The 13,939-nt window shown below is 43.1% G+C and overlaps 2 protein-coding genes across 2 annotated transcripts; one reads left to right on the forward strand and one right to left on the reverse strand.

Annotated features, from left to right (window-relative positions):
• The first annotated feature begins 4,198 nt into the window (after positions 1-4,198).
• On the forward strand, positions 4,199-5,155 carry LOC101548876 (olfactory receptor 19-like). The gene has a single exon (XM_004619463.1). The coding sequence runs from the start codon at positions 4,199-4,201 to the stop codon at positions 5,153-5,155; it is 957 nt and encodes a 318-aa protein (XP_004619520.1).
• A 6,807-nt stretch (positions 5,156-11,962) lies between these two features.
• On the reverse strand, positions 11,963-12,892 carry LOC101548619 (olfactory receptor 7A10-like). The gene has a single exon (XM_004619462.1). It carries the CDS (start codon positions 12,890-12,892, stop codon positions 11,963-11,965), a length of 930 nt encoding a protein of 309 aa, XP_004619519.1.
• Positions 12,893-13,939: the final 1,047 nt, after the last annotated feature.

Consider the following 13,939-nt stretch of genomic DNA (forward strand, 5'->3'; position numbering starts at 1 on the left):
GAGAAGTTTTATATTTTATATTAACATATGTCAATTAAAATTTGACTGTTGAATTCTCAATCCAAATCAATAGCAATGAATTATTATGGGTTTATATACTTTGTTCAATTAGTGTCTGATTTTGGATGTAATTTTGCTTACAGTACTGAGAAATTACTTACTTAGAGGGGCCAGAGCAATAGTTCAGTGAGTCAGGTGCTTGGCTTGCACATGGCCAATCCCAGCACTCAGTATGGTCCCCTGAGCCTGCTAGACGTGACCCCTGAGCACAGAGCCAGAAGTAAGCCCTGAGCACTGCAGGATGTGGCCAAAAAAACTAAGACAAAGAAACAAAAAGGAAAGAAGTGGAAAAAAGGAAATTCTTAGAAGTACTTAAAAATTGCCAAGAAATTACTCATATTGATCTGCATTGATTTCTTTCATGTGCTTAAATTGCATCTAAAGATGTGCACAGGTCTTTTTCTTTGTTGAAATTTAAAATTTTCTAAAAGTTTCTTTTTAATAATGAAGGCTTTGCTGTCTTGGACCACACATTAATATAGCAGAGACAGGAGAATGAAATAAATATGTGTGTGGCTGACCTGAGTTTGATTCCTCTGTCCCTCTCAGAAAGCCCGGCAAGCTACTTGCCCACATGGCAGAGCCTGGAAAACTACCCGTGTAGACAGTAACAAGTCTCACAATGGAGACGTTACTGGTGCCCACTCGAGCAAATCGATGAACAATGGGACGAAAGGGCTACAGTGCAGTGCAGTGGCATTAAATATCCATTAGATATCACGATGTAAAGAAAGAGATTAGTGTGGAAGGAGGGAATTCACATGGAGGGGTCAACACTGAGAGAGTATGGTCTCAGTAGGATATTGCCTGTGACATGAAATCCAGAACCTGAACTAGAGTGTGCCTGTTGGAACAGGCAAAAGCAGATCAAAACCCAAAGTATAAGAATAACGAGGAAGAGATGCTGCACATGAAAAGAGAATGTGCTTGCTGATCTCCTAGGGGACCACAAAACAGATAACACGTTAATTAGTGATAGACTAGCTTTAGAAAAACCAAGTCTCCCAAGCCATAGAAAAACACCCAACTTTTGTGTGAAGGGTATTGTTCATTCCGTGACGATGTGATATATCTCACTACTCCTTTTTCTTTTGCATATGCAGTACCTAAGATGTTTCACACATAGACATAACACTTCTCAGTCATCTGGATAAGTTTATTTTTGTTCTTCTATTGTATTAGCTGGGTATCAAGGGAACGTAACAGGAGTTGGATCACAGCCAACAATAAATTTTTCACCCTCAAGGTATTCTGGAGAACATGTTACTAGAGCTTTACTTCCTCTTCATTAATTTGATTCTGTTCCCTTTGTTCCTCATTGTTTATTTGTTTACTCCCTCATTGCAAACTTTTCAAGGGTTGCTTCCAAGACACAGCTGGATATGACTACCCCAAGAAGGAGTCCCCATTTTTTAAAAATCTAGTGGAATAATTAATAAAACTTCAGACAACCACTTCTATGTCAAGTAGGAGAAACAACATAGATTTGGCGAGTTTGAGTTTTATTCACCCCTTGAGTAGTTAGTATGATTGGAAGCAAGACAGAGATGGAATAACACGAGGTGGTTCTTTTGCTGCAGACACGTGTCTGAGTGTGATAGTGAAGTGAATGCAGGCTCAGACACGGGTTACCTGGATTCATATATTCCAAAGTGACCCCTCTCTTATAGGAGCCTGGAAGACTCCCAAGAAGGTATTAGGAAGGATCTGTTTTCTTTAGTCCCTGGGTCACCTTTGCAATAAGATTCACAAAGGAGGAGGTAGAGGATGGGGAAGAAATTCCTGCATCTTGAGGTGTCAGAGAATCAGACAGAATAATTCACTCCTCTACCTCAGATACTCTTTTTCCATCCTCTTCCTCAGTCACCTTGTATCACTTCTTTGATTTGAATGACCCAAATACCTTTGTAATTGTTTGGTCTCTCTGACGGACACACAGCCACAGAAATCATCAAGTCTCTCTGTCTCTATCTCTGTCTCTTTCCCTCCCTCCCTCTTCCATCATCTCTGGAACACTGATGTACACACCTGAAAATTCTTGGGCATTGATCCCAATGTTGCTTAGGGGGACAGGAGAATGCTGGGGACGGCGCCCAGGGCTCTGCTAACAAGGTCTAGACTCAGCCCATTGACTGGCCATAAGATTGTCATGTAAACACCAGTATGTTTACAGGTCTTGCCTACAGATCCATGACAAATAAAACATGTTCATCACTCCCTATTTTACCACACCTCCACACTCGCATTTTCTTCACACAATCTCTCCCCACTACCACGGACAAACACTCTGCCTCGTTCTCTCTACAACATTAAATCATAGGACACTTTTGCTGTCACAGCCCTAGACTCATCTTGCCAAAAACATGGTCAGCAATGAATAGGCAGGCTTTAAATACAAAGCCATGTTCTCATTAAATATGCAATGAGCACAGGCACTTAGGGAAAAAAACACGCAGTAATAGAATAAGGTGTCTACACAAGAGATGACATACAAGATCTTACCCAAGAAAGAGGCCATGATCATACAGAGGGGGAGAAATGATACAGAGCTTCGGGGAAGAGAGCAGCTTCGAGAATTCAGTCTTGAAATAAATCTTGCAAGAAATATTAAAGGAGATTCTTTGGAAGGTAAGACAAGGAGATTTGAGTGATAGAATAGCAGGTAAGGCACTTGCTTTGCATGCAGTTGACCCGGGTTCGATCCCCGGTATCCCATATGGTCCCCCCCAACCTCACTAAGAGTGATTCCTGAGTGCAGAGCTAAGAGTGAGCTCTGAGAACAACTGATGTGGCCCCTAAACAAAAAAACAATACAAAAGAAAACCATAGTAATGGAACAACAAATAATCTGAAGTCATCAGAACGGAATCTTTTGCTCTAGAACTGAGGTGGAGGGTGGAGAACATGGTGGGGGGTGGTCTTTAGGACATGGGTGGAGGAAAGAAGGCACACTGGTGATGGGTGTAGGGTTGGAATGATGCATTCATGAAAAGTATCATTAACAGTGTTGTAAATGCCAGTACCTCAATTATTTTTTTAATGAATCGCTGTGAGATACAGTTACAGACTTATGAACTGTCATGATTGTGTTTGTCATATAATGATCGAGTACCCATCCCTCCACTAGTGCCCATTCTCTACCACCAATGTTCCCAGTATCCCTCCCGCCCCCCCAACCCCCCCACCACCTCTGTGGCAGGCACATTCCCTTTTACTCTCTCTCTCCTTTTGGGTATTATGATTTGCAATACAGGTACAAAGGGGCCATCATGTTCAGTACATAGTCTACTTTCAGGACACATCTCCCATCCCGAGCGAGCCTTCCAAGCATCATTTACTTAGTGGTCCCTTCTCTATCCCAGCCGCCTATTCCCCCAGCATGTGAGGTTGGTTCTCAAGCCATAAAGCGATCCTCCTGGCCCTTATTTTTTAAAAAGGAAATAATAAAATTCAATTTTGGTATGCAAGACCAAATGGAAGTCATCAAACAGGTGAGGAACATAGGGTTTTTTTGTGTGTTTTTTTTTTGTTTTTATTTTCTAAATTTTTATTTTATCACCATGTGGAAAGTTACAAAGTTCTCAGGTTTATGTCTCAGTTATACAATATTCAAACACCATCCTTTAACCAGTGCCCATATTCCACCACCAAAATCCCCAGTATACCCCCGCCCCTGTCCCTCACCCCCAACTATATAACTGATAAATTTCACTTCAATTTCTCTTTACCTTGATTACGTTCCATATTTCAACACAAAACTCACTATTGTTGTGGGAGTTTTACCCCCAAACAAGACAGCCCTACTAAGGAAGCATTTGATAATTAGTTTTCTATTAAAAGATTGTATGTTTACAGTTTTTAGAAAAGGTCGCGCAGCCGCATTAGTGGCCACGCAGTTTGGATGTGTCCCAGTCCTGCATCCCGGAGCCGTGTTAGTTGCTTCTCAGTGTCGCTAGGGCTCCATCTGGAGAAGGTGTGGTGGCTGTACCTCCTCCGTCCGGATCCCCGGTGTTGCTGGCCCCGATTCGGGTCCAGAGCATTCTCCGGGCCGCGTTGCTCACCAGAAAGGGGAGGAACATAGGTTTATGTGAAAATTTGTCATGCTATTTCCTTCTTTCTTAGAGGTGGCCTCTGCAACATGAAGTCAGAAAATGATTCACGCATTGCGGAATTTCTCCTTCTGGAATTTTCTGAAGACCTTGACCGTCAGTCCTTCATATTTGTGCTTTTTCTATTCATGTATCTGGTCGCTGTCCTTGGAAACTTGCTCATCATCCTAGCCACCATCTCCGACCCCCACCTCCACACCCCTATGTACTTCTTCCTCTCCAACCTGTCCTTGGTGGACATCGCCTTAGTCACCACCACTGTGCCCAGGATGCTGGTGAACATGCAGACACAAAGCAAAGTCATCACCTATAAAGAATGTCTCACACAGATGTACTTTGTCATGCTCTACGGGATGTTGGATGTATTTCTTCTGACTGTCATGGCCTATGACCGCTTCGTGGCTATCTGTCACCCCCTGCACTACATGGTCATCATGAACCCCCGGCTCTGTGGGCTGCTGGTTCTGGGCTCCTGGGTCACGAGTGTCCTGCATGCCTTCTTAGAAAACATCATGGCATTGCAACTCGCTTTCTGTGAAGATGTGGAAATCCTACACATATCCTGCGAACTCAAACAGTTGATTCAACTTGCCTGTTCTGACACCTTACCTAATAACATGGTGATGTATTTTTCAGCTGTTCTGGTGGGTGGTGGCCCCCTAGCCGGCATCCTTTACTCTTATTCCAAGATCATTTCCTCCATTTGTGGAATCTCCTCCACTCAGGGCAAGTATAAAGCCTTTTCCACCTGTGTGTCTCATCTGTCTGTCGTGTCCTTGTATTATTGCACAGGCCTCGTGGTCTATCTGAGCTCTGCTGCTGCCCGTGGCTCATGGCTGAGCTCAGTAGCCACAGTGATGTACAATGTGGTCACACCGATGCTGAACCCCTTCATCTATAGTCTGAGAAACAAGGACATCAAGCGGGCTTTGGAAGCTTTCTTTGTACACAATAAAGAATTCTCTAGAACTAAAGAGTTCCCATAACAGGTGGGATCAATGTCTCAGTGTCAAACGTTGTCATTATTGTCACTAATAGAATTTTTTAAAGTATGACAGATAACTGGAGCGATAGCACAGGGGGTGGGACATTTGCCTAGCATGCTGCTGACCCAGATTCAATTCCTCTGTCCCACTTGGAGAGCCTGGCAAGCTACTGAGAGTATCCCGCCTGCACAGCAGAGCCTGGCAAGCTCCCTGTGGTGTATTCAATATGCCAAAAACAGTAACAATAAGTCTCACAGTGGAGACGTTACTGGTGCCCGCTCGAGCAAATCGACGAACAACAGGATGACAGTGCTACAGTGCTATAACAGATAACATTTTATTTGGAAGTTCTGAGGAAGGGGGTGGGGAGAGAATGATGTGCATAAGAGAGACCATAGACTTCTTCAAAGTGAGAAGGAACCTCAGTACACATGCCCACATTAGATACAACTTTCACATCTCAAGAGGGCAGATGCAGGTGACACCTATGCTTGGGCACCATGTGTACTTGGGAGCAACACATAGGCACGGGCAGCACATAGGTTTGGGCAGCATCTGTGCACTTGGATACTGGAATTTTCTCTTTCTAGTTCTTTCTTGGGATTAAGATCTCCTTGACCTCAACTTCCAACTATATGGCATTCAATTCTTGTTGAAGACTATCTTCAGTAGTCTTTTTATTTTATTTTATTGTGCTTTTTGGGTTACTCCTGGTGATGCTGAGGAGCTACTCCTGGCTCTGCACACAAATTACTCCTGGAAGTGCTCAGGAGACTATCTGGGATGCCAGGAATCAAACCCATGTTGGCTGCATCAAGGTAAACGCCCTACCTGCTGCACTATTGCTCTGGTCCTTTGCTTCAATAGTCTTGTCCAATGGTTGTTCCTGTTTTTTTTTTTTTTTTGCTTTCCTCCTTGATTTTCAACCACAAACCAAGAAAAAAAAAAGGAAATTCCAATTTTCCAACAGAGACAGCATCTACTTAAAAGCATTTATGATGCCATTTTTTTATAGTCTTTTAAGATCACTGGGTCTTATTTTCCTTATTGAGAGCTTGTCTTTTGGTTTGTTTTCTAGAAACAAAACTAAGTGGCTGGAAAAAATAATACTCAAATATGTGTCTTAAAGGGAAACTTTCTTTGTATTAGAGGTGCTGAAATGACCTCGAAGACATAGATGACCTTAATTGTGAGGAAGTTAAATTTTAAATCATTTATTGCATTAATATGCAGGGAAGTTCTTTTTCACACTGTATTACCTACTCCTTGGAGAATTAAAGCCAACAATAAGGAAACTAAAATACATTGATAAAGTATTTATTAACACTTTTAATAATTGATGCTTTTAATAATTTGACACTTTCAATAACTTTTCTTGAATTTTCTTCATTTAAATTGCTATCCAAATTCTAGATTTCCTGTAATTTTGAGGTGATTTTTTGTTTGTTTTTTGCTTTTTGGGTCACACCCAGCATTGCTCAGTGTTTACTCCTGGCTCTTTATTCAGGAATTACTCCCAGCAGTGCTCCAGGGACCATATGGAATGTTAAGGATAGAAGTGCGAGTTCTCCTGGAGATCTCTCCTGCCTGCGGAGAGACAACAGTGGAAAGCGCTCCTAATTGGGTGGATTCTGTGAGGGTCCCGATCTGAAATAAGACTAGTGAGGTTAGTAAACAGGGGGCCCAAGACGACACATACCGATCAAGGGCAACTTTATTAACTGCCACGCTGGTTTTATACTTTTCTTAGCAGGGGGTTGGTACATAAGTTGTCAATCATCAGGGAAGTGTCTTCTCAGACCAAATAAGGAAAGGTTCGGGGTGTATTAGGTGGGCTTACAACATTCTTCAAGAGTAGATTGAGAAATAGTGGGGAGGGGAAGGCAAGGGTTTATCTGGCAGGAGCATCTGGCAGGAGGAATGCACAAGATATTTAGTGTAGAGGAAGGTATTCTACTTTAGGGCTTTATGGCATCTCTTAGTTAACTGCCCTGGGCTACTTTTACCTCTTGAGTTTGTCTATTTCCTTTGTCACAAGGGCACCTTTGCCTCAGGTCAAGCAAAGCTGGTAATGGAATTTTCCGGTTTGTCCAGGGTAAAGGTTTCGGGGTCCTCTTTTGTTCAGGGTCCTGAGCAGTCCCCAACATAGAAGCAGGGTTGGCCACATGCAATCCTCACTAGCCCCTAATTTTGTTCTTTCTATTGCTCTAATGAAACTATCTCCACTCTTTTTTTTAAAATTTTTCTCTTGATCAGCAATAGATTTTGAATAAACATCATACCATTGAAGTGTTTTGGATGAACATAATCCAGCTCACCTCTCATATTAGCTGTTTATATTCTGGAGTCTTTCATCTTTGGGTCAAAGAGAACTTGAGTTCTTATCCCATTTGATAAATCTTTGTCACTAGTTTTCCTACACAAACATGCATGTTCTTCTAATCTCTCCTGACCTGGTGAGGAATATGATGACACATTTTTTTAATAAAAATTTTATTTTATTAAATCACCATGTGGAAGATTACAATGCTTTCAGGCTTAGGTCTCAGTTATACAATGCTGAAACAACCATCCCTTCACCAGCACCCATATACCACCACCAAAAAAAAAAAAACCACACAGTACACCTCCCATCCCGCCCCCCACCCCCCGCCTTGTAACTGATAAGTTTCATTTTACTTTCTGTTTATTTTGGTTAAATTCAATATTTCAACACAAACCTCACTATTGTTGTTAGGAGTACCCCACTAGATTCAGACCTACTGTGAAGACAAATGAGGTCTCGCACTAGCGGCCACGCGGTTTTGAATTTCCGTACTTTAACAACTAAGTCCAGGGAGATTTCTTCCAGATATTGGATCATTGCAGGCTTGAAAATCCAATCTGTGGTCGTCATAATATGGCAGACACCGCGCCCTTCATCCCTGGAGAGAAAGAGGCGAGAGAGAGAGAGAGAGAGAGAGAGAGAGAGAGAGAGAGAGAGAGAGAAGAGAGAGAGAGAGAGAGAGAGAGAGAGAGAGAGAGAGAAATACCTTTCCCCTCCTGGGCGGGCATGGGGCCGAGGCTTAGTTCTCAGGTTGGAGACATTCTGCAAGGAGTTGCCCATGCCAAAAGAGGTTTTGCTGGGTCTGGATTCACACTCATGCAGCTGCGGAGAGGCCGCACATGCGTGTGGCCCCCGGGATCACATCTCGGCTGTTGATGACACATTTTTAAAGACAAGCAAACAAACAAAAATCCCCAAACAAACACTAAGACAGAAGAAATTACTGAACTGATGCGTGGAAGCCAAAGATGATTCTTAATGTTAAGAAGTACTAAACCTCAGAATAATGCTCAGGATCAGGGAAGCACTAGGACGGTCCACCTTCCGTTCATCCATCTACTATTTCTTGAGCCATCTCAACAGCAAATGTTTGGATCCCATTGGTGCCGATCAGATGAGATTGTGTAGCACAGAGTGCTCTGTGCTCTGTTGTTGCCCTCCAGGGTCTATACGTAGACCCTGCCTAGGAGTCTCTACAGAGAACTCATAGTGTTTATCCACATTGCAATGCTTGCCACAGTGCTCTCTCGAGCCTGCATGCGAACTGTTTACTTATTTATGAATTTTATCTTCTATTTTACATAAAACACATTAAAGGTGAATAGCTTCAATTCACTTATACTACTCCACCAACAATTTTTGACACACTTATACTTTCCTCCTATTCCAAGAATCCCTCCTGCTGCCAGGGAGATAGTACAGCAAGGAGGGCATTTGCCTTGCATGTGGCCAACCTGTGTTCGATCTCTGGCATCCCATAGGGTTTCAAGAGTACCACCAGGGGTGATCCCTGAATGCAGAGTCAGGAGTCCTGAGCATCACTGGGCATTCTCCCCACCAAAACAGCACCCCAGAGACCTTCCTATCACCTTCACTGAATAGTACCACTAGTTATTTTTGCCTTTCTAGTAATTCACTCAGAAGATTATCACTCAGAGATAACTCCCAAAGGATTGTATTTCAAAATATTACAAATTGATGAATTAGAGGAAAGTTTTAAAAACTGACAGCAGGGTTCATTAACGTATCATTCAAGGGGGAAGATGTGATGAATTAATTCCTTGTTTGGAGTGACTCTTAAATAGTGCTTGGGGATCATGGAGCAGAACTTGTGATTCTTAGTCTGGCTACATGAGACAGATGGTTTAATGTTCAGGCCTGGCTATGCATGCCCCTTTGGCTTAATAATGCTAGACACTGCCAGGTTCCACCCCAGGTTCTGGGGTGCCTGCGGTGCCAGGGATCATATTTAGGGTCTTGGGTATGCTGAGCATGGGTTACATCCCATTAACCTTTCTCCCAGGGTGACAGTTACTGTCTACTGTAAGTGACTGCTAAGATACTACTCCTGGAAATATCCCTAGGGGCCCCAAAACATAGCAGGATTACCATGTGCCCCCCTATGTTCATTGCAGCACTATTCACAATAGCCAGAATCTGGAAACAATCTGAGTGCCTAAGAACAGACGAATGGATAAAGACACTATGGCACATCCATACCATGGAATACTATGCAACTGTTAGGGGAAATTAAATCATGAAATTCACCTATAAATGGATGGACATAGAGAGTAATATGCTGAGTGAAATAAGTCAGATGGAGAGGGATAGATATAGAATGACTGCATTCATTTATGGCATATAAATATAATAGAAGGCTAATATTCAAGACCAGGGAAAACAGGGGCTAGGAGGATTGGTCCGTGATTGAAATCTCCCACAAGTGGGACAGAGGGTAGGTAAGATAGAGAAGGGACCAGTATGACAATAATAGTTGGAAATGATCACGCTGGACAAGACCTGAGTATCAAAAGTGGGTAAAGGGATATATATGATAATCTTTTAGTATCTGTATTGCAAACCACAATACCCCAAAGAAGAGAGAGAAAAAGAGAGACACAGAGATAGAGACAAAGAGAAGAAAAGAGCCTGCTCTAGTGTCAGTATGGGGAAGGAGGTGGGGGACAATGATGGGAGGGAAATTGGGGACACTGGTGCTGGGAAATGTACACTGGTGGAGGGGTGGGTGTTGGAACACTGTATGACTGAAATCAAATCATGAACAACTTCATAAGGGTCTATCTCACAGTGATTCAATACAAAAATCACTGTCACTGTCACTGTCATCCCGTTGCTCATCGATTTGTCCGAGCAGGCACCAGTAACGTCTCTCATTGTAAGACTTGTTACTGTTTTTGGTGTATTGAATACGCCACGCGTAGCCCGGCAAGCTACCGAGAGTATCTCGCCCACACGGCAGAACCTGGCAATACAAAAATATATTTTAAAAACGACTGGAGTGATAGCGCAGCATGTAGGGCATTTGCTTTGTGCTCACGGCTGGCCCAGGTTTGATTCCTCCATCCCTCTTGGAGAGCCCGGCAAGCTACCCAGAGTATCTCGCCCGCATAGTAGAGCCTGGCAAGCACCCGTGGTGTATTCGGTATGCCAAAAACAATAACAAGTCTCACAATGGAGATGTTACTGGTGCCCTCTCAAGCAAATCGATGAACAACGGGATGACAGTGCTACAGTGCTAATGCAATCTGGGGGGGCGGTCTAGAATGATTTTATAAGACAATATTTAAAGTCATGCTAGTTGCTGCTCCCTGGAGGAATCTGAGGTACTATGTTGAGTAAAGGAGAGGGACAGGTACAGACTGATTTCCCTTATTCATGGGATATAAAGAAGCATAGGAAGGGGATAAATGGGGGGATGGGGGAGGGAGGTAGGGAGAGAAAGGGAAGGGAACAGACAGGCTGGTGGGGGAAGTGGTGGTACAAGGTTGTATGCATTAAACTCTGTCATTGACAGAATCGTAAATCATGGTGAATAAAATTCACTGTCACTGTCACTGTCATCCTGTTGCTCATCGATTTGTTTGAGCGGGCACCAAGAAGAGTCTGGGCTGGAGCGAAAGCACAGCTGGGAGGGTACTTGCCCTGCACTCTGCCAACCCGGGTTCGATTCCCAGCATCCTATAGGGTCCCCAGGCACCACCAGGAGTACTTCTGAGGGCAGAGCCAGGACTAACCACTGAGCATTGTGAGGCATGAATCGCCCCCAAAATATTTCTTTATGAAAGAGCATTAAACATAAAACGATAAACTTTTGTCAAAATTTGATTTTATAAAATGATATATAATTAGTTTGGTTGGTGAGCAAGAGTGCCTTTTTCTGAGACAAATGTTACAAACTATAGTTATTTTATAAAACAATTTTTATTTGTTGCTACCAACAAAACTGTCATCACCTAATATTTTCAGGTCGTACATGAAAGTCGGTAAAGTAAAGCTTCCAAATATTGGTCATCCGTGTTGGGGTCAGGGGAATGAGAGATTTTAAAGCGAACAGACAAAATAACTCCTGAGTCCAGAAAGCTTCATAAAGAGAATAGAAATATAAATTACTAGAGTTGAAATAAAAAAATTTTATTTGAAAATTTAAAGAAACTATAGGGCCAGAGTGATAGCATGGAGACCTTGGATATGGCCCCAGGTTCAATCCCCAGCACCTCATTTGGTCAGTCCTCTGAGCCTGAGGATTGATACCTGAGCACAGAGCCATGAGTAAGCCCTGACAACTGCTAGGCGTTTCTTCCCCCCACCCCCTCCAACCCCCCCCCAGGAGATTCTAGAAATAAAGTCACATCATAGGTACATTTATCCAGCTCTGGAGTGGGCAGAACTTGTGTATTCTGGATCTCATGATCTGTTAACCTGGAATCCAAGAATCTTCACCTCCAAGGACAACTCAACTTTCATTGTTTCTTCCCAAAGAATGTCTTCAGGGCCCTCTTCAAGTCTTTGTTCCTGAGGCTGTAGATGAAGGGGTTCAGCATGGGGGTGACCACGGTGTACATCACCGAGGCGGTAGCACTGGAGTGTGAATTGTGGGACCCGGCAGAGCTCAGGTACACGCCAAGGCTGGTGCAATAAAACAAGGAGACCACTAAGAGGTGAGACACGCAGGTGGAAAAGGCTTTATACTTGCCCTGAGCTGATGTGATACGGCGGATGGAAGAGATGATCCTCGAGTAAGAGTAAAGGATGTAAATCACAGGACCTCCCCCCAGAAACACCGCCTCCAGATACATGACCAGGTTGTTCAAAAACGTGTCCGAACAGGACAGCTGAACCATCTGGTTGAGTTCACAGAAAAAGTGGGGGATTTCTGTGTCTGCGAGGTATGACAGCCGAAACACCATCAAACACTCTAATAATGAATGCAGGGCACTGGTGACCAAGCACATGAGAACCAGCAGCCCACAGAGACGAGGGTTCATGATGACCATGTAGTGCAGAGGATGGCAGATGGCCACCAAGCGGTCATAGGCCATCACAGTCACAAGAAAGTCATCCATTGCTGAAAACAGCATGAAAAAATACAGCTGAGTGAGGCAACCCTTATAGGAGATGGCTTTGCTGTTCGTCTGGATATTCACCAGCATCTTGGGGATGGTGGTGGAGGTGAAACATATGTCCATCAAGGACAGATTGGAGAGGAAGAAGTACATTGGCGTGTGGAGATGGGGGTCGGAGATGGTGGCCAAGATGATGAGCAGGTTCCCCAGCACTGTGACCATGTACATAGAGAGGAAAATCCCAAAAATAATGGGCTGTAATTCAGGCTCCTTTGAAATGCCCAGAAGTAAAAATTCCAGAATTTCAGTCAAGTTTTCTGATTCCATTGTGACATGTGGGGTCTAGGAGAAATGAGAAGATATTGGGACTGAACTTCTGGTGGTGTCACAGCCCAAATATTGAAAAGATGGGGTGGCAATTCTAAACTATGTGAATAATCTCAAAATTAATAAAAATAGACATGTGTGAGAAAAGATGAACAGGTTTCTCATAGGCATGTATAAAACACGTAACAATCCTATACTTCACAATCTGTTGTCAAGAAATTAATTTCAGGGGCTAGAGAGATTGTACAGGGGATAAGAAGCTTGCCTTGCTTGAGCTGATCCAGGATGAATCGCTCACCTTCCATAAAACTGTTGAGCATCAACAGTAGTAATTCCTGAGCACAGAGCCAGGAGTAAACCCTGAGCATTGCATTATGTGTCTCCCTTTTCTCAAAATAAAATAAATAGGGGGCCAAAGCAATAGTCCAGTGAGTAGGGTATTTGCCTTGCAAATGGCCAAACCAGCTTCTATAAGGTCCCCCAAGAACCACAAAAAGTGCTTCCTGAGTGCAGTCAGGAGTAAGCCCTGAGCATCACTGGGTATGACCCAGAAAATGAAACAAAACAAAAAACCTAAATAGATTAAAAATCAATTCTAAAAGATTAATTAATTTTATTATTTGACTGTGGATATGGTCTTCCCTTTTAAGTCACTGACACCATCTCTACTATTTCGGTCTCTCTTCTTTTCAAAGGACTTATTTATACCACCAGTTTTATCTGAAGTTGAGTGTCTGGGCTATTCAAGACTTGTGAAGGTGCTAGAGAAGAATGAAGGCCATGGGGCTAAGATGATCAATGATGATGATCAACAATCTAACCAAGGGGTATCAGGTTCACAAATAAAATGCACATCGAACAGTTCAGATCATCGAACAGTTCAAAGATATAGGATGAGAATGGGAGAAGCTTAAAAGAGGAGGAGAGGGGACTGGAGTGATAGTACAGTGGGAAGGGCACTTGACTTGAATATGGTTGACCTGAGTTCACTCCCTGGCACCTTATAAGGTCTCCTGAGTCCCACCAAGAGTAATTATTGAGTACAAT

This window comes from Sorex araneus, chromosome 2 (genome assembly GCF_027595985.1).
Source record: "Sorex araneus isolate mSorAra2 chromosome 2, mSorAra2.pri, whole genome shotgun sequence".
Classification (NCBI taxonomy): Eukaryota; Metazoa; Chordata; class Mammalia; order Eulipotyphla; family Soricidae; genus Sorex; species Sorex araneus.